The following is a 24842-nucleotide window of genomic DNA, read 5'->3' as shown; positions in this document are numbered from 1 at the left end:
AGCCTGCTAGGTGATATACACTACAAAGGTCTCCGCCCCTGGGGGTGTACAAAATGTAAATGTAGACACGACATGATAAGTGATAGTCTCAATGAGTAGGGAGGTGGTGGGGGTCAGAGATTCAGCAATAAGATCTGTGACAGACCCAGACCAGTAGGGTACAGGAGTCTGGTAGAGGGCAAATATACTGGTCACTGGATGAGTAGTTTTCTGTTCCCTGAGTGACCAGAGCAGGGGCTGTACTAGAGTAATCAGGAACCTGCTAGAACCAGTTAAGCCAGGCAGGCTAATTAGGACACCTGGAGCCAATTAAGAAGAAGAAGCTAGAATCAATTAAGGCAGGCTAATCAGGGCACCTGGGTTTTAAAAGGCGCTCACTTCAGTTTGCACTGGGAGTGTGAGGGTGTGCTGCTGGAGGACTGAGGAGCACAAGTGTTATCAGACACCAGGAGGAATATCCTGTGGTGAGAATAAGGAAGGTGTTTGGAGGAGGCCATGGGGAAGTAGCCCAGGGAGTTGTAGCTGTCATGCAGCAGTTACAGGAGGCACTATAGACAGCTGCAGTCCACAGAGCCCTGGGCTGGAACCTGGAGTAGAGGGCAGGCCTGGGTTCCCCCCAAACCTCCCAATTGACCTGGACTGTGGGTTCTTCCAGAGGGGAAGGTCTCTGGGCTGTTCCCCAACCCACATGGTGAATCTCTGAGGCAAGAAAATCTGCCAATAAGCACAGGACCCACCAAGATAGAGGAGGAACTTTGTCACAGATCACACAGATAGTCAATTTGACCATGTGCACATCTTGGTGAGGCAATTACATTTCATAAATAGAAATGCCATAAAAAAAAACTGTTGAAAAGGGATTAGCAGCAATCATTTGAAACTGATCCCATCAGAGTTTTTATCCAATTTTGACAGGACATTTTCTGCCATATGTGACTGGCTGTTTGTTTCCCTCCCCTGCCTTGTGCCACTGCTCTCCATCTCTTCACCACAGCTTCACATCATACTTGCCCTTCATACCCTCATCCACCTCCCTTCAATGTCCTCTTTCCATTCAGCTTAGTTACCCCCTAACTAAATTCCATCTTTAACATTATTTTTTAAAGAAAACTCATGGAACAACTAAAACATGACATTTGCAGGCCATTATGCTGTTCTCTCTGCTTGCATGCTATATCCTCTTTCCCTATTTTGTCTGTTTAGATATTGAGCTCTGCAGGGTAAAGACTGTCTACCACTCTGTTTCCCATTGTGCCAGGCACTGTCCACCTTGTTTTTTTTTATTGTTGTCCCCTATGCATTATGGTAATAAACATAATTAAGACTGTGTGATATATCCCCAAACCCTAGAAAGCAAGGAAATTCCAAATTATGGGACATTTCAACCATATCATAGTGCCACACAACGTTTCTACTGTCAATGACAGATGCATTGTCAAAAGGAATTTTCTTCTGCTTCTAACAAGCGAGGAAATGACACACAACCCAGTAATCTCCCTCTGTATAATGCAGAACTTTAATTATAACTTCAGCGACATTCACAAATAATTTCAGGTTGACGTATGCACTCAGATTCAGTGTGTGATATGTCTTGTGTGTGTATATATAGGGGAAATATAAGGTTTTGTGCAATACTATGAGTCAAAATAACATGGTGAGTATTAGTGTGCTTCCTTATCAGTTGCAAACAAAAGGAAGTTCCTTGTGATAGTGAAAATCCACTCTATAGGCATTAACATCTGGTTAACCACAGGTTAGCATGTCATTTCAAATGGGTATCATGAAAACATGAGTCTCAACAAAGAATTTAAATGAGAGGTTAGGGCCTAGTGACCAGAATTGAACAACTGTTCTCTAGGTAAGGGGTAGTATGGGAAAAGGCATTCCGCTGGCTATAGGAGATGTGGATGAGGGGGGCATGGAGGCTGGCATTACTGACAGAGGGGCGAGGTTTTTCACTGTAAACTGACCCCAACACCTAAAGATGATGCCCCCTGCATGGACCCTAGGCCATCACCTGTCACATCACATCTCCCTTTCCCGCACTGCACCAGCCTTGTCTATCTTAGGTACTTCTCTGGCCCCTATCACTGTAATATCTGAGTGCTTTACAATGTTAATGTATTGATTCTCCCACTATTTTGTGAGGCAGGGCAGGTCTGCAATCCCCATTGTACAGATGGGAAACTGAGGCACAGAGGGGCTAAGTGACTTGCCTAAGGTCACACAGGAAATCAATGGCAGAGTGGGGACCTGAACCTTGATTCTCCCAAGAACCAGGCTAGTGCCACAAGACCCCAAGCACTAAGCTTTGCTTCCCCTGCACAACACCCTATACAGGGCCAGTGCCTTGCCCCTCAGTAACCCTCCATGAAGACCCACCTTGTCAACCCTCATGATTCCCCCACCCCTCAGGCCCAGCTGTGATCCCTATCACTCAGTCAGGGCCCACCCTGTAAGGATCCACTTTTTTGCTCCTTATGTGACCCTCCCACCCTTCAGTAATAAACCCCTTGAAGTAGGGTTACCAACCCTTCAGGACTGTCCTGGAGCCTCCAGGAATTAAAAATTAATTTTTAATTAATGATTATGTCATGTGATGAAACCTCCAGGAATACATCAAACCAAACTTGGCAACCCTACCTTGAAGGGACCCAGCCTATCACCCCTCATGTGACCCCCTCCGTCCAGCCCCTCAGTGACACCCACCCTATGACACCTCACGTAATCCCCACCGCTCAATGACCCTCCTCCCCCCAGGACCCACCCTGTCAGCCCTCATGTGATCCCCGCCTCTCACGTGACACCACGGCCCTGCCCCTCACTGACACCCTCGCGGGGGCCCAGCCTCTCACCACCACGTGACTCCCCGCCCCTCAGTGACACCCCCGCGGGGGCCCAGCCTATCACCCCCAGGCTCGTCCCCCCTTTCCCGCAGCCCACGTGCCGCTGAGACCCGCCCGGCCGCTCCGTCCCGAGCCCCTCCCAGTCTGCGGCGACTCAGCCAGCGGCAGCCTTGGGAGAAGGGCGGTGGCTGGGATCACGTGCGGCTCCCCGCTCAGCTGCTCCGACCCCGGTGCTGTCCCCAGCGCAGCCGCCACCGCCGAGACCCGGAGCCGCTGCCCCGCGCCGGCCGCCTGAGCGCCGCTGAGCCGCCAGAGCTGGGAGGCGGGTCGGGGGCGCTGGCCGGGATGCTGACGCTGGTGGCCCGGCTGCTGGAGTGGCTGCGCTCGCTGTTCTGGAAGGAGGAGATGGAGCTCACCCTGGTGGGGCTGCAGTACTCGGGCAAGACCACCCTGCTCACCGTGCTGGCGGTACGGCGCCCGGCCACGGCCTCCCCGCGGCGTGGTTGTCGGTCCCCGGGAGAAGGGGGCCATGGCCCTGGCCCTCCTGGTGCGGGGGGGGGGAGGCTGTGTCTCTAATGAGGCGGGGGGCTCTGTCTTGGGGCTGTGCCTTTAATGAGATGGGAGGGTGTCTCTAGGGCAGGCGGGGGAGCTCTGTGTCTGGATGGGTGGGGGGCAGTGTCTCTGGGGTGGGGGGGCTGTGTCTGGGACCCTGTCACTGGCGTGGGGGAGGGGGCTGTGTCTCTTTTAAGGGGACAGGGGGACCCTCTCTGCTGCGAGAGGGCCGTGTGTGGGACTGTCTCTCTTTTGGGGAAATGGAGGTGGTCTGTCCCTGGGTTTGGATGCAGCAGGCCCCCAGCTCTGCCTGCTGGATGAACCTTGTCTGTGGTTGGTTTCCCTCCTGGGAGTGAGCCCTTGGGGCGGTGTGTAGTAATACAGCGGTTCGCAGTCTGGGGCACCCGGGGGTCTGCGAGCAGGTTTCAGGTGGTCTGCCAAGCATGGCTGGCATTAGACTCGCTAGGGCCCAGGACAGAAAACTGAAGACTTGCCACATGGGATTGCAGCCCTCGGCCCCAAGTCCCGCTACCCCAGGCTGAAGCTGAAGTCTGAGCAACTTAGCTTTGCAGTTCCCCCTATAGTAGGGGGGCCTAAGGCAATTGCTCTCCCTGCTACCCCCTACTGCAGGCCCTGGCATTTATATGCAGGAAAACAGTTGTGGCATAGCTGGGCCATGGAGATTTTATAGCATGTTGGGGGAGGGGGCCCCAGAAAGAAAAAGATTGAGAACCCTTGTAGTAGTACATAGGGGGAACATGATTTGTATTTGAGGCTGGGAAGCAGATGGTTGCTAGAACTTTGTTAGGATTTCTAGTACCTTGTAGCTGAATGCCTGGCACACCTCTTCCCTCCTGCTCACCTCCCCATCCCCTCACAAGAGAGGTTTATTGCCTGTGGTGAAGTCCTCATCCTGTCATAAGATCTCTGTAGGAGTGGGGGATGGGAAGAACCCTGGGACAGTGACCATTTCACAACCGCTTTAATATCACACCAACAACAGATGTGAGTTTAAAGTAAGTTAGAGATGAGAAAATAGCTTTTTGATTATCAGGTTCATCCATCTCACTGCGAATCCCCCAGGCAAAGGATATTTGTACATTATACAGTCACTTTTTCTACAATAAAATAGTGTTTTGTTTATATAAATCCTCACATCAACACCTTCTATCTAGCCAAAATGCACCTGATAAAATAATGTTCTAGTCTGTCACTGAGACTTTATCGCCACCTTCACTGAATCCCTTCAGTGACTCCCACTCATCCATCACATCAAGTTTTAAACTTTTTTCACCTTACTTTCAATAGGTTTACATCAGCTTATGTGTCTGATCTACTGTAGAATTGTGTCCTCCTCACATGATGGTGGCCTCAATGTGTCCTGTTCATCTCCTCCTCCCACTTCCATTTACATGCCCCTTTCCATTCTGTCCCTGTGCTTAGAATGCCCACTCCATATCAATTTGTCAAACCACCACTCCTCACATCCAAGTCCCTCCAAAAGATTTGCTTCCCTGATACCAAAAAGATGCAGACTGAATATTAGAGCTGTTTCGAACATGGAATACCTTTTCTGTAGGAAATTCCAAAATTTAGTTAGAATAGGAATGTAACAATAATTTTTCAAAATGTCCATTGGAGCAAAATTCTGTAAATTCATTTTGGAAGAATCCAAATGACATTTTATTTTGACTGTGTCAAAACATTTTGGTTTGATAAGGTCGAAACATTTAGTTTTGACTTTATAACATTGTAATCAACAAGACTTATATAATGTAATATAAAGGTTGAAAGATTTTTACTATGATGTCATGGCAGCCAAGGAGCTAGGTAATAGGCAAGCTGGCCAGCAGGTAGCGATCTGAGGAGCTGACCAGTGTTCCCTCTAATTTGCCCCACACGTGTGCAGAATAAATTTTGTTATGTGCACCAATACAAAGGCAATGTGTGACACATCACCTCCATATTGGTGCACATAACAAAATTCATATGGCGGGGGTGGTGCCAAGGGTTTGGTGTGTGGTAGGGGGCTCAGGGCTGGGGCAGAGGGCTGAGGTGCGGGGGGTGAGGACTCTGGAGTGGAGCTGAGGATGAGGAGTTCAGGGCTGGGGCAGAGGGTTAGGTTGTGGGGGGTGAGGGCTCCAGCTGGGGGTGTGAGCTCTGGGGTGGGGCCAGGAATGAGGAGTTTGGGGTGCAGGCTGCCTCGGGGCTACAGCGGGGAGAGAGGATTCCCCCCAGTTCTCTCTCCCCTGGCCGTGGTAGGCCCAGGCCGGGGCTAGGGGAGGGGCGCCTCTCCCCCGGGCCGCAGCAGGGCTGGGACTGGGCTGGGTTGGGGCCGGCAGCCCTGAGTGCCTGCGCGGCGCTTAATAGGCTGCTGCGCAGCTTTGAGGGAACTTAGGAACTGACCTGCTGGTCTGCCATTCTGCCTGACTTCTTCCGAAAGTTTCAATGGAATAGACACATTCCCATGGAACATTTTGATTCCATCAAATCAGCGTTTTCTGATGGAAAATTGTTCTGTCAGAAAACTTTCGACCAGCCCTACTTGTCAGTATGTACTGATCAGCTAAGCTATCTATCTGTCTTAGCTATCTGTTTAACTTTGAGTAATAATAGATAATCTTTCCTTTGGGCTTCCCAATACATCCCATTGTCTCCATTTAGCCTGTCATTGTTACTGTGATAAATGAGAGGGGGGTAGTTCTCTTTTGTGGACACCCAGCCAGCCAGTTAGCATAGAATCTCTCTTGGTAGCTCTTCTCCACTTGCTTTATCTGTAAAGGGTTAAAAAGTCTGACTGCATGCATAGGTAAAGGGAAGTGAGTGGGCACCTGACCGAAAGAGCCAATGGGAGGGCTAGAACTTTTTAAAATTGGGGGAAAAAACTTTCCCTTGGTCGGTCTGTCCGTTGTTCTCCGGAGAGAGGAGACACATAGCAGCAATGCTATAAGAAGCTTTAAGCCAGATATGGAAAATCATCAGATCATACCTAGAATACTTATTTGAACCCCAGATATGTAAGTAAATCAGGGAATGTCTAGGAAGATGCGATTAGGATTATTTCATTTATTTCTTATTGGCTCGTGAACTCCTCTGTGCTAACCGCCAAAAGCTTTTGTTTTGCTTGTAACCTTTAAGCTGGACCTCAAGAAAACCATTCTTGATGCTTAATTATTATATTTGCTCTTTTTAATCTAGCAATAGCCTGAGTTTCCAGATGTATTTTCTTTCTTTTTGTTTTTAATAAAATTTACCTTTTTTTAAGAACGGGATTGGTTTTTTTTGTGTCCTAAGAGGTTTGTGCATATGTTGTTTAATTAGCTGTTGGCAACAGCTGATTTCCTTTGTTTTTTTTCTCAGCTCTTCCCCGGAGGGGGAGTGAAAGGGCTTGAGAGTACCCCCACAGGAAAGAATTCCCAAGTGTGCCTTCCTGGGCTCTCAAAGGGGTTCTGCACTTGGGTGGTGGCAGCATCTACCCATTCAAGGTCAAAGAAAAGCTGTAACTTTAGGAGTTTAATACCAGCCTGGAGTGGCCAGTATTAATTTTTAGAATCCTTGTGGGCCCCCACCTTCTGCACTCAAAGTGCCAGAGTCGGGAATCAGCCTTGACAGTTACTACTAACTTATGTTGCAGTATCACCCATATAGACACTTGAAGAGTCAGTCCCTACCCTGAAAAGATGGCAGTTTCAGAAGACAAAAAACAGAGGAAGCATGGGAGGAAGGGATACAACATATAAGCAAGTGATTGGGGTGGTGGTAAGCACACAACTTTAGTCCCACATTTGTTTTACTTTATAATATGGGGACCAAGGTGCGATGAAGGGAAATGGCGGCCGGGGGGTGGGGAGTGAGATCAGAAGAGGAAGGAAGCAAGATAGAAGGGAAAAAAGAAGAGAAGCGTGCAGGTATTGGAGAATGAGGCTAGCAGTGGGGCCACTGGGAGGGTATGTTGTGAGGAAGACCATCAATCAGCAAACGGAAAAGGATGTCTGCAGTTCAGATTGTAAAAGGCAGTTTGCTGACATATCTGGCATGCGGGTGATCTGATGATATGGGCCTCAGCAGTGTTGCTGTTAATCTAGTCTCCAGCCGAGGAGCATTCAGCTCACAAGGGCTTGCTCTGCCCTTGGGAGTTCTTGCTTGGCAAACAATAAATCATCTTGCCACTTGCAACCATTGCGAAAATAGAAATAGTCAAACAATAAGACGACAGCACCAGTGTAATAAGAAGTGCGGGTGTTAGTGCTTAATGATTTACATTGCAAGGAGTTGGCTTCCCGCTAGCAGTGTGTTTATGGTGCTCTCTGCAGGTATACTGGGACTGGCACAAACTCTAAACCTTCTGCTGTAGCTTAGAGGAGAACAAGTTAACTAAGAAATAACACCTTTTGGTTTTGGGCTGCATTTACATTAGCAAACTTTGTGGCTATAAGTCACCACATCACAGCTCAACCAGTGGTAGCAATGTTGGACAGGACTCTCAACTTCTTGTTGTCATATTATGTAATTCTACTCAGAATGGGCTAGACAATATGGCGGTACAGTCTGCACTGTGCACACTACAGTTTCTGTCATTGCTATAATCAGTGGAGGTGCACTAGTGAAAAATTACATGTCTAATTTCTGCCAGCACAGATGCAGTCTAAGAAGAATGTTATGAAATGAATCACTTTTGACCATGGTTTCTGATTTGGGGAAGGGCACAGATTGCAGCTATGGAAAAGCACATGTATTGTGTCCTTCAAGCTGGAGATAAGGTGTCATGATAGAGAAGGGTTCGTTGGGAACCAATTCTGAAGTAAACAGTCCAGGATAAGTGGTTCACAGTGGATTATTCTTGACTACAATAGACCTGAGGGGAGGGGATTGGAAGTGTGTGGGGGGAAGAGGGGGGAAAGGTTGAATGGGAAAAAAGAAACCATCATGACAAGGGACTGTGGTGGACCATAAAACACAGTGTTAGGATGTCGTTTGTATTGCAGTAGCTTCAGAGATCCTTGTCAGGGTTCCACTGTGCTAAGCCATGTACAAACACATTGTGAGACAGTCCTTGCCCTGAAGAGCTTGGGCAAGATTTTGCCCTGTTCTACCAGTGTAAATCCAGACAAATTCTATTGTCTGTAAAGGAGTTATTTTGGATTTTAGCCTATATAACAGAGCAGAATCTGGGCCATTGTTAATGGTAAGAGTGACTGTTAATGAAGATAGTCCATATAGTTATGGTAACTCAGTATTTGGAGGCATTTAATTCAGTATCCCAAAGCATTTATAAATACACATGCTTACAAATATGGAACACAGGCACTCAGACTAGATGATTACAATGGTCACTTCTGGCTTTGGAAGCTATGAAAAATTCATTTCAAACCCCTCAAGCATCAAATCTATTGTTTCCTTTAGATTGTCGTTTGTTTTATTGAAATATGATAGAATAAGGATGTCTGACTGTACACCCCTGAATATTGCAAAAACAAGATATGTATCTTGTGGGACCTTCCCAGGAAATATTCTTTTCACTTCAAGGCTCCTTATAGCACTTGAAACAAATAATCTTATCACAACAGATCCTTGATAAGAAACTATATGTTAATTGGGCAATGATTAGTAATCTCTCCCCCCCCCCATCCTTGTCTTTCAGCTAGAAAGTCCAAGATTGTATATGGAGAAAAGAACTATAAAAATAATGTTGTCCAGCTTGTAACTGTTTCCTTTCTACCATAATAGAAACATCTCAGAAAGATAAGACCAAATATCTAAACAGGAGACATTAATTGTTTGAGGACCCCAATATATACATTGTATCTCCAATACCAGGGCAGTTATGCCTTTTATTTTATTATGTATGTCTTCCTATTTAACATGTCTGATGTATACTTTACTAATAAAAATGGAAGATTTACTTCCTTAGGGTTTACCAAAATCATGACTTTTAATGGATTCCTGGTGTAACTATCTAATTCCCCCCCTCCCCCTCAAGATTCAGTATTTAAAGAATAATCACATTTCTTCTGGTTTCTCGCTTTGAAAGTCAGTTCAGCATAAAATAAATATTCAGCATAAAATATTGAACAAATTAGACCAATGTCTTTACCAGAAGATTGAAACTAACTAGGCTTTTTCTGATTTTATTCAATTCCAAATTTCTGCTTCTGTTGCTGCTAGGCATGTGGTTTTATATAGGAGCACAGGTACAATTGTGTTTAGTGATGATTTTTGCACGTGGGGGCATTTATAGAAAATGACTGTCAAGGGTTCCTTCCCCATTCTGAACTCTGGGGTACAGATGTGGGGACCCGCATGAAAGACCTCCTAAGCTTATTTTTACCAGCTTAGGTTAAAAACTTTCCCAAGGCACAAATTCCACCTTGCCTTGAACAATATGCTGCCACCACCAAGTGATTTAGACAAAGTATCAGGGAAAGGACCACTTGGAGTCCTATTCCCCCCAAAATATTCCCCCAAACCCTGCCCCCCCCTTTCCTGGGGAAGGCTTGAGAATAATATCCTCACCAATTGGTACAGGTGAACACAAACCCAATTGAAACAAACAATGAAAAATCAATCGGGTTCTTAAAAGAAGAGTTTTAATTAAAAAAAAAAAAGGTAAAAGAATCACCCCTGTAAAATCAGGATGGTAAGTACTTTACAGAATAACAGAAGACTCAAAAACACAGAGGATTTCCCCTCTAGGCAAAACTTTAAAGTTACAAAAACAGGGATAAACCTCCCTCTTAGCACAGGGAAAATTCACAAGCTAAAACAAAAGGTAATCTAATGCATTTCTTTGCTATTACTTACTATTTTTGCAAGACTAGATGCTTAGTTCAAATATGGCTTAGGGAGATGTATTTTCCCTGCCCTGTTTCCTTGTTGACTCTGGGAGAGACAGACAAAAAACCTTCCCCCACAGATTTGAAAGCGTCTTCTCCCCTTATTGGTCCTTTTGGTCAAGTGCAACCCGTCTTATCTGAGCTTCTTAACCCTTTACAGGTAAAAAAGGAATTAAATGCTACCCTTAGCTGTATGTTTATGACAGTGACTGAAACAAAGAACGAGAGAGAGAGACACAGAAACAAAGGATGGGGGCAAAGCATGGGAGGAAAATATATCTATAAGACTGCCTATAGAGAAGTTTAGTATCCTGGGAACAATATACCCTGAACAAACCAAGGAACTAACTAATAGAAGTTGTTTTAATCTGAAAGATAGAGAACATTTAAAAAAAAATCAAGTGCGAGCAACAGATCTTTATTGAAAGTTATGTGACTTTTTAAGCCCTAGACTAAAACTGGTTTACCATAGTTGGTAGATAAAGGATAGAGTGATGGAATCTTATCCTCTTAACCCCAGTTAATGAAGGGGAAAGATGCAGCAGGTTTGGTGTGACCAGTGATAATATTAAGAATCAGTCAGTTGTCAAGTAGCATAGAAAATAGCTCCAATGTAATATTGTTCGCTGGACAAAATGCCTACTATATTTATTAAAGGTACATTTTTGGAGGTGATGGATGGTGAGGGCATAGTGAGTCCTCTACTTAGGTTCTCATTTTTCACCTCCTCCTCTCTCATGGTATTATGGTAAAGTGCGCTTTAACAAAAACTAAGTTCCTTTATTGTAGCAATGTTCATTTCAATTGTGAGACACTGGACAGGACTCCCCTTAACCCAGTGGTTCTCAAACTTTTGTACTGGTGACCCCTTTCACATAGCAAGCCTCTGAGTGCGACCCCCCCCATATAAATTAAAAATACTTTTTTATATATTTAACACCATTATAAATGCTGGAGGCAAAGCAGGGTTTGGAGTGGAGGCTGACAGCTTGTGACCCCCCCATGTAATAACCTCGTGACCTCCAGTTTGAGAACCCCCGCCTTAACCTTTTGTATGAAAGAGTATTTTCCTAAAATTTCCCAAATTATCATTCATTCAGCTCCATTTATTGCAGTAATAGTAAGAACTTGAGGGTAGATGGTGCTTCCAACATCAAGCTACTCAAAATACCAGTTATTCCCTGCAGCACCACCCACTTTCACCGTTGTTACCTTTGGTGGAGCTGAACCCATGGTAGCATTGGTGAGGAATTTTAGGAGAAACATCCTAGTGTTGTCAAGGCCTCATAGTAATCCAACAATGCTGCCCCCAGATTAGCTAAAGGAACCAGATGAAGCGTGTTGAGAGTTTCTTTGACTACTCAGGATAATCCGTCTAGGAACAAGAGGCCAGACATGAGTCAGTTTTCTCACAATGGCAAGACAGTGTTTTAATCAAAGCATTGGTTCATGTTATTTTAAATAATTTACATAATTCTCAATTTATGTTGTGAAAATGAAAGATTATTTAGACTACAAATGCTGAATGTATTAGTTCTTAATTAGTTATATTAATTATAACCTTTTTTTTTTTTTTTTAGTCAGGGCAGTTCACAGAAGATATGATTCCTACAGTAGGCTTCAATATGAGAAAAATAACAAAAGGAAATGTTACCATAAAGGTAAGTGTTCTTGTCTGAATTATACAAAAGAGGAAATAACTATTAAAACCAAATTTTTTAGCATGGAATGTGAGCGTGGTGAAAATGGCTGCACTTAGCATAATTGATGACAGCTGTCATTTTTGTCATGTGAAATAATAGGATGGACTATTCTTTTTAGTAATCTTTATTGAGACTTCTTTTGAATATGCACTGTGGTCAGTTATTTCAAGAAACCAACAGAAGTATGTTCACTTTTATGAAAACAGACCTACATGGTGAAGAACACATTTTTAAAGTAATCCAGCAAATGTGAAACTTAGTCTATTTAAAAAAGAAAGTTAAAACTATTTTCTACACCTGCCAATATATCTCTTTGCCAATTCTTGTGACTTTTCAATAACTCTTGTATGTTTGAACTAATCATATTCTCTGTGCTCTCCTGCTGTGTGAAAAACAGGAAAAATTTACTTAACAATGCAAGGAAGTAGTGAATCTGACTATATGAAGTGCTGTCCAATGCACAAATTAAACTGACGATTTTTTCCCCTCTAATCTTTTTAAAATATAATAATCTTACAGTTAAAACATCAGTACAGGGGAAAAGCAGACAAGTGTCTAAGCTGACAATGTTATTTTTTAGATGTTTCAGGTCAAAACATGTCATCTTTTTTCCAGTAAATACATTCTTATTTTATTTGTATTATTGCATTCATTTAATTTGTCACTGGAAAGTCCCTGCCAGGCCAAAGCCTTCCCTCCACACTTCTTCAAATGGAAGAAGTTCAAAAATTATAGGATGGGCTGAGAGAATTTCTTTTGGCTCCAACTGATCTAAATTAGAGCAATATTGCATATATTCAAATTACTGTGCTATCTCATATATAAACAGTTATCTGCTACTTCTCCTTTTTTCTTGGATCTGTCTTTTCTGTTCTCATCGCTTCTTTCTCCTCCATTTCTTGGAAATTGTCTCTCTTCCCTCTGGATTTGTGGGCTTCCTGCACCTGGTTGAAGGCCTTGCCTACTCAGGAAAGTTTTTGAGGGGGTTTTTTGGTTTGTTTTTTATAGTCTAAGATATTAATTTAAACTGGTGTTAACCTGCCCAAAGCTTTCTGGACACTCTTATTCTGGTATGAGTACCTTTTTTTTGGTTTAGTTTCTCTCTCTTGGTGGGTTTAATCTAAACCAAAAAAGCCACTCTTCTACTGGAATAGGAGTGTCCACATGAGTGGGCTATACTGGTATAGCTGTATCAGTATAACTGTCAAAACTTTCCCATATAGACAGGCTCTGTGTTTGTACAGCACCTAGTACAATGGGTTCTCTAGTACGAATTTATCAATCTTTCCCCTCTCTCCCTTGCAGGTATGTTCTGCAAACTGGCTAGGGTTTTTTTTTTTTTTCTTCTGAGGCTTGCATTAATCTTTTAGTCCTGTTACACTCACCACCAACTGTCCCTTTGTTTTTTCCCACCTTCAAGGATCACTTTCTAATAACAATGTAGCACTCCCAATTACCCCTATAATTATGTGCTAATTTTGATTAGAGGTCCTTAAAAGTTCTAGGCCATGGAGAGAGGGCATTGGAATTGAAAAGTGAACTGAAATTATTATCTTACAGTATTTCTGTGGTTAATTGTGGTAATTTCATCTTTTTCACTGTAATCGCCATGTCAGTGCTATGGACTTCTCTGAACAGTGGTGGAAAGGCAGATGAGTCCCAGTGATGAAACCCTTATGAAACAAAGGGCCAAGGAGCAAATCAAGTAGGGAAGACCTACTTCTGGACACACACAGTGACATGTACTGGGACTCTGAATGTACTGGTTCAAGGAACTCAAAAAGATGACAACTCTGGAAAGATAGGGCAGATTTAGGCAAGAGGACAGGGAATTGATGCAGGACTGTTGAGGACTGAGAGGGAAATTGATTCTGTTGAGTTGTTCAAGAAAACTTGAGTGCTTAAGTGGAAAGTAATCACAGGGAAGGGTACTGTAGCAAGTGAGTGAACCCCGAGGTTGGTGGGAACATGCAAAGATGTGGAGGAATAGAGGAGCCTGGGGGTGGCAGGCAGAGGTATTGGGGTGAGGGGGCCCAGAGTGGGGAGATGTTTGTTGAGGGGGGTAGCGGGAAATTGAGGGAGACCCACAGAAGTGGATTAGAGGGAATTGGAGAGGAGATGTGTAGCTAGGATGGTGGGGTGGCAGCTGTGTTGCCAGCTCTTTTGGTATTTTGATGAGTCCAGCAACTTTGCAGCATGAATACTGGTCTATTTCAATCTCATGGGAAGATCCTGGCAACTCAACATTTTTGCCTGAGCTATAATTGATGCTGCAGTTCTGGATGGAACCACCAGAGGCAGGCACTGGCAGGTTGAGCTGCAGTTCTAGCTGTTGCCAGCAGAGGCCGCCCCTCCACTTGCTCTGGAATCTGCTCCCTCAGTTGAACTGCTGCCTATGCAGTGCGTGGAAGCCCATGAGAAGGCAGCTCAGGGATAGCAGCCCTTCTCACTCCCATTTAGTGCTGTGCTGGAACCAGTGCTGGATTAAGGTATAAGCTAATTAAGCTACAGTTTAGGGCCTCGCAATATGAGGGGCCTCTAAAAAAGAAAAAAATGACTCAATTTCAAATTTTATAAAATCGGTTGATAAATCAAGGTGATATGGGAAAAAGAAGATTCTCTCTAAATATAGACATTTTCATTCAAATATGACAAATATACACATCTGGCTACACAAATACCCTTACCCTACCCTTCCTTCCCTAATTGTTCATTACTGACAGGCGGGAGGCCGGGGCTGAGAAAAAAACAATAATTGCACTTGTAAAATTAGTGTTTCTATGAGTAAGTCTGCTATCGATCTCCTAAGGCAGTGTTTTGTTGGCCAGCTGCTACTGGTAAAATTCTGACCGTGCCTTCATAACTTATTTAAATAGATAAATCTCACTGCTGATAAAATCGGGAAAAATGTGAGGTCAGAGATGGCAGTGTCGTGAAGCAATCCTGCCAAACTCATGCTTGTATGTTAGCGTGTTCTTTCTTCTTTTGATCTGTACATACGTACAATTGTGTATTTTAGTGCACACGCCACTTTCTGCTTCATGCGCTATCTGTGCTTCACATGATTGAGTTTGCAGATGATTGTCTTATGGACTTGAGTCAAGTGGATCTTGAGGAGGATAAATTTGTGTTGGCTTTTCTCCGTCAGTTTCAGGAACTTCACAGTAAATATCGGAGAGTGCTGACGAAAGGATAAATAGAGGGTTTTGAGAGAAGTGAAGGAAGATGTACATATATATCAAAATATTCTGAGTACTTAGTGAGCAAGTTATTTCAAACTATGTGCATATATGATTTATAGGCTATTAAAGCCTATAATAGTCGTCATATTTGCTTGAATATAGGCTAGCTTTTCTCATTTTCTCAATGCCTGTCTAGAGATTACCAGTCATTTTTCTGGTAAATTCTTTCTCTTTCACGTGTATAGCTTGTTGTCACTCTGTGTCTCCGAGGTGTTTACTCGAGATTAATTAGTGGTCCTGGGGAGACAGAGGATAGAGAAGCGAATGCGAAAAGAGATGTCTGCCTCAAAAAAAGACTGGGAATTTCTGCTCGCTGGGTTTGGAGGGCACAAGATAATATTTTATTATAGATAGTATGCTATGTAAAAAATTCTTATATAGACTTTTATATAAGATACTTATATAGACTGGAGTACTGTGTCCAGTTCTGGGGGCCACATTTCAGGAAGGATGTGGACAAATTGGAGAAAGTCCAGAGAAGAGCAACAAAAATGATTAAAGGTCTAGAAAACATGACCTATGAGGGAAGATTGAAAACATTGGGATTGTTTAGTCTGGAAAAGAGAAGACCGAAGGGGGACATGATAACCGTTTTCAATTATGTAAAAGGTTGTTACAAGGAGGAGGGAGAAGAATTGTTTTTCTTAACTTCCCTTGCTGCAATTTAAGCCCACTGCTTCTTGTCCTACCTTAGAAGTTTAGGTTGGACGTTAGGAAAAACTTCCTAACTTTTAGGATGGTTAAGCACTGGAATAAATAGCCTAGGGAAGTTGTGGAATCTCCATCATTGGAGATTTTTACTTAGTCCTGCCATGAGGCAGGGGACTGGACTAGATGACCTCTCAAGGTCCCTTCCAGTCCTATGAGTCTACAAATCACATATCATATGCATAATTGATTGTATTTTTATAGTATGGCAAAAGAAAAATCCCAACAATTCATTGTTTCGTAGCGAAAATTAAATCGGAATAAACATTTGTAACTGTTTTATATATAGTCTGGATAAACTTTATATTTTCCTAACAAAATTAATCAAACATTTGTTCATTTATTCATATGAAAAGAAGGATGATTTTCCTTATTCCTGGTGTAAAAAAAATCCTCTCTTGTTTTCCTGTGAGAACATAGACAAAATAGCACTAACTTTCACAGAAATATCCTGGTAAAATAACACAGGTTTTTGGCATATATAATATATATTAATAAAAATATTACTTGTTGTTGAGATAGATATATAAATCTCAATATTTATAATATAAAATTAAAGTTGTTACTTGTTTCAATAAAAACTTTCTACTACTAATTGTAGTACCAATCTTAGGTAATTCAGCATAACCTTCTATAAAAACAAAACAAATCAATGTATTGGAAAAATACAACCCACATACAATTTTCTGATGGTTTGCTTATTACCTGGGTGTAATTCATATCAATATAACTAATAGTTGAGCTTTAAGCTAGTGGGTTATCCTTCTTTTCATATGAATAAATAAAAAAATGTTTGATTAATTTTACCATCTTATATCGTCTAAGAGTCTCATTGAGTATTCAGACAAGGAATTCCACAATTTAAATGCCCCAATGGAGAAGAAAAATTTCCTGAGAACTCATCTAGTAAATTGTATTATTTACAGTATTATTTTATTTTGTATTTTTGTATATTGTATTATTTACTTCGAACTTTACTTACATATGCAATTAGTTCAAAGAATTTGTCTAAAATTTATTTCTGTCATGATGTCATCGTTACAGAGAGGGCTGCTGAAAATGAAGATTATTATTCTATTTTTACAACTTAGCCTTTGTATATATGCAAATATAAAGTTTTCATGTTTATATATTCAATGTCCTTTCTGTGAAAATAATAAATTCCATTTTTTTTATGGTGTGGGGCCTCTTACATGTGACATAGTTTAGGGCCTCAGCATGTCATAATCCAGCCCTGACTGGAACAGAGGGGTGGGAGAAGGAAGTGATCCCAGGTATGTATGCTTCCCACCTTTACATCCTGTGGGGAGCCAGTTCCTTTGATGCAACTCAGCTTCAGCGTGGAATGGGCTGGGCAGTGGCAGTAATGGGGAGTGGAGAGGGAGCTGGGCAGGGACAGTGTTTTGGGAGGAGGAACTGAGCAGTGTGTGCCAGGGATTGAGGGGAGAGAGGGTGCTGGGACAAGGCCAACATCTGGTGATGGGGGAGGCGCAAGGCTGGGGCTGTGTCCAGCAGAAGAGAGCATGAGACTGAATAATGCCCACTGGATGGAGGGGCCTATAGGGAGCAGGGCATGGATGAAGAACCACAGAACAGTGCATGGGGGAGGGAATCAGGGAAAGGTGTTGAAGTGTCCCACCTATCAATTAGGAGTAAAAGTGAGTAGGTCCTCCCAAATGTAAAATGTGCACACATATCTCTCCCCCTCCTTCCTCCAAGAGTTCAGAAAACCGACCAAAAGGCAATGGGAGTGTAGCTCAAAAATTATTTGTTTTGTAATCTCATGATTTTTCAGCTTGGGGTAGTCAGTACTGGACTAGATAGAGGTGGGTGGATGGAATAGAGGGAGACAAACAAAAGGAGGAATTTGAGAAGGAGAGACAGGGTGACCAGAAGCCCCCCGCCTCTTCCTGATTCCTATCCTAGGTAATGAGGAATTTTGTGGATGAACAGCTAGGACTTGGGCCATCAGAATGTAGTGTTTGGTCTTGGGGGGATGGGACAGAGAAATATGGGATTCAGGGAGAGAATATAATTGATGAAGCTGGGGGCACAGAATAGACTAAAGCAGTGGCTCTCAACCTTTCGAGACTACTGTACCCCTTTCAGGAGTCTGATTTGTCTTGCATACCCCCAAGTGTCACCTCACTTAAAAACTACTTGCTTACAAAATCAGATATAAAAATACAAAGTGCCACAGCACACTATTACTGAAAAATTGCTTACTTTCTGAGTTTTACCATATAATTATAAAATAAATAAATTAGAATATAAATATTGTATTTACATTTGAGCGTATAGTATATAGAGCCGTATAAACAAGTCATTGCATGAAATTTTAGTTTGTACTGACTTTGCTAGTGCTTTTTATATAGCTTGTTGTAAAACTAGGCAAATATCTAGATGAGTTGATGTACCCCCTGAAAGACTTCTGTGTACCCCCAGAGGTACATGTACCCCTGGTTGAGAACCACTGGACTAAAGACTGAGAATTGAACTATTGGAGGGGATGAATTTCAGAGATGAATTGGGTGGAGGTTCAGTTTCAACTGTCTCAAGCCTCTTTGCCCTGCTGAACTAGGGTCTGGATGGGGGTGACAGAGAGTGAGTGAATCCTGGCTTCAGCCCCAGAGGCAGGAGAACTACTCTGTAGACCCCAGACCTGAATGGGGGGAGCAACTATGGACATGTTGAAAAAGTTGTGAAGAAAGCCCTGCGTGGATAGAAATTTATACCCGTGGATGCAGATATCCTCGGATATAAATCGGTATCCACGGAACCGCAGGGCTTCCCTGGGAACTGCAGCAGTGAAAGGAGCAGAACGTGGGGCTGCTGCTCCCAGGAGCCAGCAGCCCGTGGTTGGCAGCTCCTCCAGCGCGGCTGAACCGCCTCCAGCACTGCCCACTGGGGCGGGCACCAGACTCACTGGCAGCTGTCCCTGGTCATGTTCTTGTGTTCAAGCGGAGCCCATGCCCTCAGATGGGAGATGCAGACAGCTGCATGGAAGGGGCAGGGATGGGGCTAGAGGCAGTACAGCCGTGCCAGAGGAGCTGCTGGCATGGGGCGCTGGCTCCTGGGAGCAGCAGCCCCATGTTCTGCTCCTTTCGCCGCTGCGGTTCCTGGGAGAGCCCTGCAGTTCCGTGGATACCAATTTATATCCACATCCAGGATATAAATTTGTATCCGTGCAGGGCTCTAGTTGTGAACTGCCCAGGAGAGCTCAAGCTGGCATTGCCAGCCCTCCTTCTCTGACTCTTAACTACTGCTGCAACATTTCTTGTTCCCATGGAATATAGAGTGCTGTGAGTCCTGCTGCCATTTCACTGTTGTTTAATAATAAAAACCTCATCTTTGCTTTAATATACTTTATTCAAAGATCATCAGACAAATTAATAATCACTACATTAATTACTGACCCATCTCTCTAGGCCAACAGCCCTTTCTTTCCTGCTTTCAGTCTCCCAAATAAAGCTGAGCAAATAACAGATTTTTTTGGTTTGGTGGCCAAACTTGGGGGGCGGGCAGGAGAAGGGGGGAGGATGGATAGATTCCTTTTAAATTGATCTTTTTTTTTTTTTTTTTTTTTTTTTTCTGAAATAAAAATGCAGCAAATTTTTGTTCAGGTTAAAATGAAATGTTTTAATTTTCCAAATCAACACTTCTAAATAAAATGTTAATTCAAAATTACATTTTGAAATGGTTCTTCAGGTTTTTTTGTTTTTTTTTTAAACGAACTTTTGGCACTTCTGAAATTTTTATTTTATTAACTGAATCAGCCTCTCACTGGGTTTGTATAATCTAGGAGCAGTTTCATGAGCCATGGCAAAAGTGGGTATGCGTTGTCACCCAAAATCAGTGTGGGTTGAGGCACCATTAATGTCAATTTTGTTCAATAGGAATAGTTTCCTTTTGTCCCTTCTGAGAAGTCCAGTTTTTGAAAATTCTGGCATCATGCCCTTTTTCTGGCCACCATACATGTCAAAGATAATGCACTTAGATCTGCATTGCCACTGAGTAATACCCCTTTCTGTTACTGTACTCCTGGCCTTTCTTTCAGGAGCTTTGCATGCTTAGCAGTTTTGAGGCTCAGGCCCTAAATATGTTTCCATTTGATCATTAGAGAAGAGTATCGTGATTAAATTTAAAAATATACTGCATAAAGTGTGTGTCTGGGAAAATTACTCTTGTTTCTCTCAGAGGTAACACAATATTGCTTATCTTGTTACCTAACTGGAAAAATGTCATACAAGTAGGGCTTCATCCACCTACAGAAACTGACAGCAGGGTTCTTCAAAGGGCCAGGAATTATTTCAAAGAACGTAGTGTTCTCTGATGTATTGCCTGGTGAAAATGTAGTCATGTGAAATATTTTTTTTCAGTGTATACAGAGCTAGTCATAAAAGGAATCTACACTGCAAAAGGTGAGATGATAGACCATTAAGAAGTACATCTAGCCCATCATTTGCATTGAGCAGGGGAGTGTATCTTCCACAGCAGCTAATTTGGCTAGTACTAAAAGAAGGCATCTTTTGTTAGATACCCTACTTTAATTGAAGTGTTTTTTCCCATTTCCTTGTCAGTGAAATTGAGTATTTCCTGATGTGCTATTTCCTCACTGTGCTAGATGAACAGTTACTGATAATTACTGCCTTTATATTGTGACTTTGGGAATTGGCGTTAAATATTATAGGTGTGCCTAGGACCTCTGTAGAAGCGCCTTATTCCTCCCTACTTGTCAGTGTACAGTATAATGTCAGAAATTGCTGGTGTATGTTGCCCTGTGAGCAGCACCCTAGAAATCTCTGTTTAATCTCTGCATTGTCCAAGGATTTAGTCTCTCCCTGTGAGTTTGGTTCCCATCTCTATTTCTACAAGATTTAAAGTTTTTTCTTCTGAAAACAGTTTAAAAAAAAAATCCTGTCTGGTTGCAAAGATAACCTTCTGAGTAGAAATAAATGTGGTGATTGCATGGAGGTAGACACTGAAAGAACAGCATAAGACAAAACTATCCTTTCCCCTCCTGCAACTTTCCATTACCTGTCAAATCTTTCCACAATAAACACTTATCAAAAACCAACCAGTGCCTTGAGTCCCTAATCCACCTACAGCTTTCCAAACTCTTAAGCATGCCTCCAACTGCATCCCTGCTCCCTTGCTAAAACTTTCCTGTGCACAAAAGAGAAAGATTTGCCCCTTAAAGCTGTTACGCAGTCTGATAGCTGCAATTTTAAGAAAGAGTTTTATGCCCAGATAAAGTATGGAAATTAGACAAGAGGGATTCCTGTTTTTGAAGAATTTGATTTAACCGATCAGTGTAAGGACACTAAAAGGAATGGTGACTCTAAAGCATACTGATTACCCTAACTTGCTAATTAAAACATTAACTAGTGTTTTTACTGGACAGCCCGCTGAGAATATGAAACACTTCTTATATGCTAAGAATTATTACTCCACAGAAACTGACAGGAATGAATAAAACATTTTATTTATAAAATTCTATGGGAATATGATCTGAGATTTAGTCTGAACAACATCTGCTTAATGTGATTTAAATATCCTCTTTAGCAATGCATCCACCTAGCAAAGAATCTTCTTCCTTATTCTACTCCTGGGGGGATTCTGCACCACTGCACCTGTGCATAATTAATGAGCCATGCATATTTTTAATTTTTGCGCAGAAAAAAGCTTCTGCTGAAAAGTTGCTGCAGTTCCACATTTTGCCCACCAGAGGGCACTGTGGCAATAGAACACAACAGCTGTTCCCAGCCAGCTAGGGAAGAGAGAGCCTGCAGAACCTTCTTCACAGTGCCTGTACATAGTGTTGGGCTGCTGGGAGGTCAGACGGGCTCATAAGGGCTAGTTGGGGAGGACAGACTGGGGCAGGGGCTGAAGGGCCACATGGGGATGGGGGGAGTGGGTGTCTGAATGGGGGTGGAGAGACGCACGTGCTTGACTGAATGGGAGAGGCTAGGGGTCAGTCAGGGTCTGCATGGGGGAAGCTCCCTAACAATCCCTCCCCAGCCCCCAAAAAAACCTGTTCCATACTTTTCCATCCATACTCAACAACCCTCCCAAGTTCACACCGAGGCTCCTTCCCAGCAATTCTTTCCTCAGGCAAGGCTCTTCCTCAGCACTTCTGTTACCCCAACTCTCCCCAGCCTTTGCACTGCTTCTGGGGGATGTGGGAAATATGGTTCTCTATTGTAGTTTAAATGAATCATTACTCAGAGTTCTGTATTAATATGCCTAGTAAGGAATCTATTTTTCAAAAATCATTTTTTGAATCTTTTTTGATATCGGCATTGTTACAGACATACTTGCTGACAGGTATTTTGAAACAAATGACCAAAAATCATTGAAATTAGTGCGATTATATTGTGTTATTTTGACAAATAAAATATGCAGAATTTGAAAATATTGTGCCCAGAATTTTTAATTTTTTGGTGCAGAATTCCCCCAGGAGTATTATTCATTTTGGGCATATGCAGGGCATTTTCCAGTTCTTCAGATGTGCTGGTCAACTTGGGATAAAATTGCCTATAAAATGTGGCCATTCTAATCACGAGGGACCAAAGAAGACTGCAGTAACAATTTAAAGTCTAATCTACATTTAATATCACCTAGACCAGTGGTTCTCAACCAGGGGTCCGGGGCCCCCTAGGGGGCCTCAAGCAGGTTTCAGGGGGGCATCCGAGCAGGACCAGCATTAGACTCACTGGGGCCCAGGGCAGAAAGCCGAAGCCCCACCACCTGGGGCTGAAACCTGAGCAATGTAGCTTTGTGGGGGCCCCTGTGGCATGGTCCCCAGGCAATTTCCCTGCTTGCTACCCCCTAACACCGGCCCTGGCTTTTATATGCAGAAAACCAGTTATTGTGGCATAGGTGGGCCATGGAGTTTTTATGGTATGGGGGGGGGGTGCAGAAAAAAAAAGTTTGAGAACCCCTGATCTAGAATCTTGATTTTTATAGTGAGGTGTACCTTGTGCTATTCAGTCATAGCTTCCCTCCTTTACCAGTATATACCCAATATACATGTTTTCCCTATATCAGTGGTCCCCGAACTGTGGGGTACATCCCCCTAGGGGGGCACAGAGGAACGTTCGGGGAGGGGGCCTTGCAGGAGCGCCACCCAGCCCCACATTGTCACCAGGTCTGCTCCAGCTGCAGCTCAGGCCCCAGCCCCAGCCTTGGCTCCTGGGCCCTAGCCTCCAACCGCGGCCCCGCTCCCAACCGTGGCCCCAGCTCCTGACCACAACTCCAGCCCCACTCCCAACTGCAGCTATGGTGGTGTGGAGGGAGAGAGACGCGGACAGATTCCATTATAGGTAAGGGGAGGCGTGACAGAAAAATATTAGGGACCACTGCCCTATACACCAAATACTGTGATGCAAAAATGACTTATGTACTCAGCATAAAGGGCATGCACAAGAATACATTTCTATGACCAAGTCGAATGTATGTCTTAAATGAGTCACCATCTAAGCATGTATCTTTAACCCGTGTCTTTCCTCTTCCTGGTATATCCTCATTTGTCTGTCACTTCTGTCATTTGGATTGTGAGCTGTTTGCGGCAGAGGACTCTGTTTTCTACGGAGTACCTACCACAGTTGTGGGCTCTGTAAAACAACGAATAAACATAAGAAGGATGGTACTAGTATGAACAATAGTTACCTAATCATTTTTATTTGGATAAATAAAGGTAAAGAGGTACAGATGGCAGTTCATACGCTACACATTTTTCTAGTTAATCAGTTTTGTCTGTTTTCTTTCCCTATTAGAGATAATTTCAGTGTCTCCAGTTATAGAGTAAATGGTTTCCAAATCCTATCAAATACATTCATACCATTTTGCATCCTGAATGCCATTCTCTAATGGATTGCCAACAGGTTTATTGAGAGAACTGATTCATAATCGGTTGGAGATAACTTGTCTTTCCAGTGTTTCAGGATGATTCTGCTGATTAGACTAATGCTCATATAGCTGAAGAAATATCGCAGAGATCAGGTATACTATATCACTGGACAGGGTGGAACTGATATCTTTGTATCTCAGATTCTCATTTTTACTCCAAGCTACACCATCCTGTAGACCTTTCTGTTTCCAAGAGTAATGAATCACTGTAGTTTTTTGAAGTCTTTGCTTAACACTCTGTCTCCCCCTTCCTCCTTTTTCTTCTGATCTATCAGGAAAATAACTTGTTTTTTCTCCCCACTCAAACAGATGTGCACCATATGGTAACTGGTTTTTCAAGGTCCTCATCACCTAGTGTGATATTGGCATTGGTGTGAGGTTTGCAATATTGCACTATGTATTCATCCCTTTTTATGCTTTATAAATAAATGGTTGATTTTTATTAAGTCTTTCTGAAACATCCCCAAAAAGGTCAGGGAGAGTCATAATTGATACGCAGGTGGCATACAAATGGTCATTTTGCTGTCCTTAAAGTGTACATTCTTAGTTGGGGATCAAAAGCAGTCTACTTCATGTGATATATTAATGTGTTGCCGGAGGGAGTAAGATATCAATCCAGGAATTACTTAATTGTGAATTGGGAAGTATTTTTATCCAAAATATGAGCCTAAAGTGTTGGAAATGATACAGAGATCAATACATGAATATGATTTATGGACTATGGAATAAAAAGTAAGGTTCATGCCAGTTGGAAAAGACTTAGTTCCAGGGATCTATTTAAGTCTAACTCTTCCATGTGAGTCTGCAGTCCTTAGCAGCCTCCAACATAGGTGGATTTGGGAAAGAGAATAAACTTGAAAAAAATTATTGAGAAAATGTAAAAGGCGTAAACCTTTTCTGCTCTATATGTTCTTTATAAATCCGAACTGAGTTGTAATACATATTCCTCCTACTTCTGGTTCAGATCTTATAATTTTGGTAACTAAATATGTTTAAGAAATAATCACCTTTCTCTGTGCCTGGCTTGAGAACAAATACATTCCTTTT

The 24842-nt window shown here is 42.8% G+C and overlaps 1 protein-coding gene across 2 annotated transcripts in view; it reads left to right on the top strand.

Annotated features, from left to right (window-relative positions):
- The first annotated feature begins 2989 nt into the window (after nt 1–2989).
- LOC112116944 (ADP-ribosylation factor-like protein 8B) overlaps nt 2990–24842 on the top strand; it is a 33300-nt gene continuing 11447 nt past the window's right edge. Inside the window, exons 1-2 of one of the 2 annotated variants that reach the window (XM_024214717.3) lie at nt 2990–3314; nt 11812–11892. In XM_024214717.3, coding sequence (XP_024070485.1) covers nt 3192–3314; nt 11812–11892 — 204 coding nt within the window. In that variant the 5' untranslated portion in view covers nt 2990–3191. The remainder of the gene's footprint in view (nt 3315–11811; nt 11893–24842) is intronic. The other variant, XM_024214716.3, reaches the window with a different exon arrangement.

The sequence above is a fragment of the Terrapene carolina genome, unplaced genomic scaffold (assembly GCF_002925995.2).
Source record: "Terrapene carolina triunguis isolate 2854851 unplaced genomic scaffold, T_m_triunguis-2.0 Scaffold68, whole genome shotgun sequence".
Taxonomy (NCBI): Eukaryota; Metazoa; Chordata; order Testudines; family Emydidae; genus Terrapene; species Terrapene triunguis.
The sequence above is the reverse complement of the archived record's forward strand: the minus strand, read 5'-3'. Positions and strand labels throughout refer to the sequence as shown.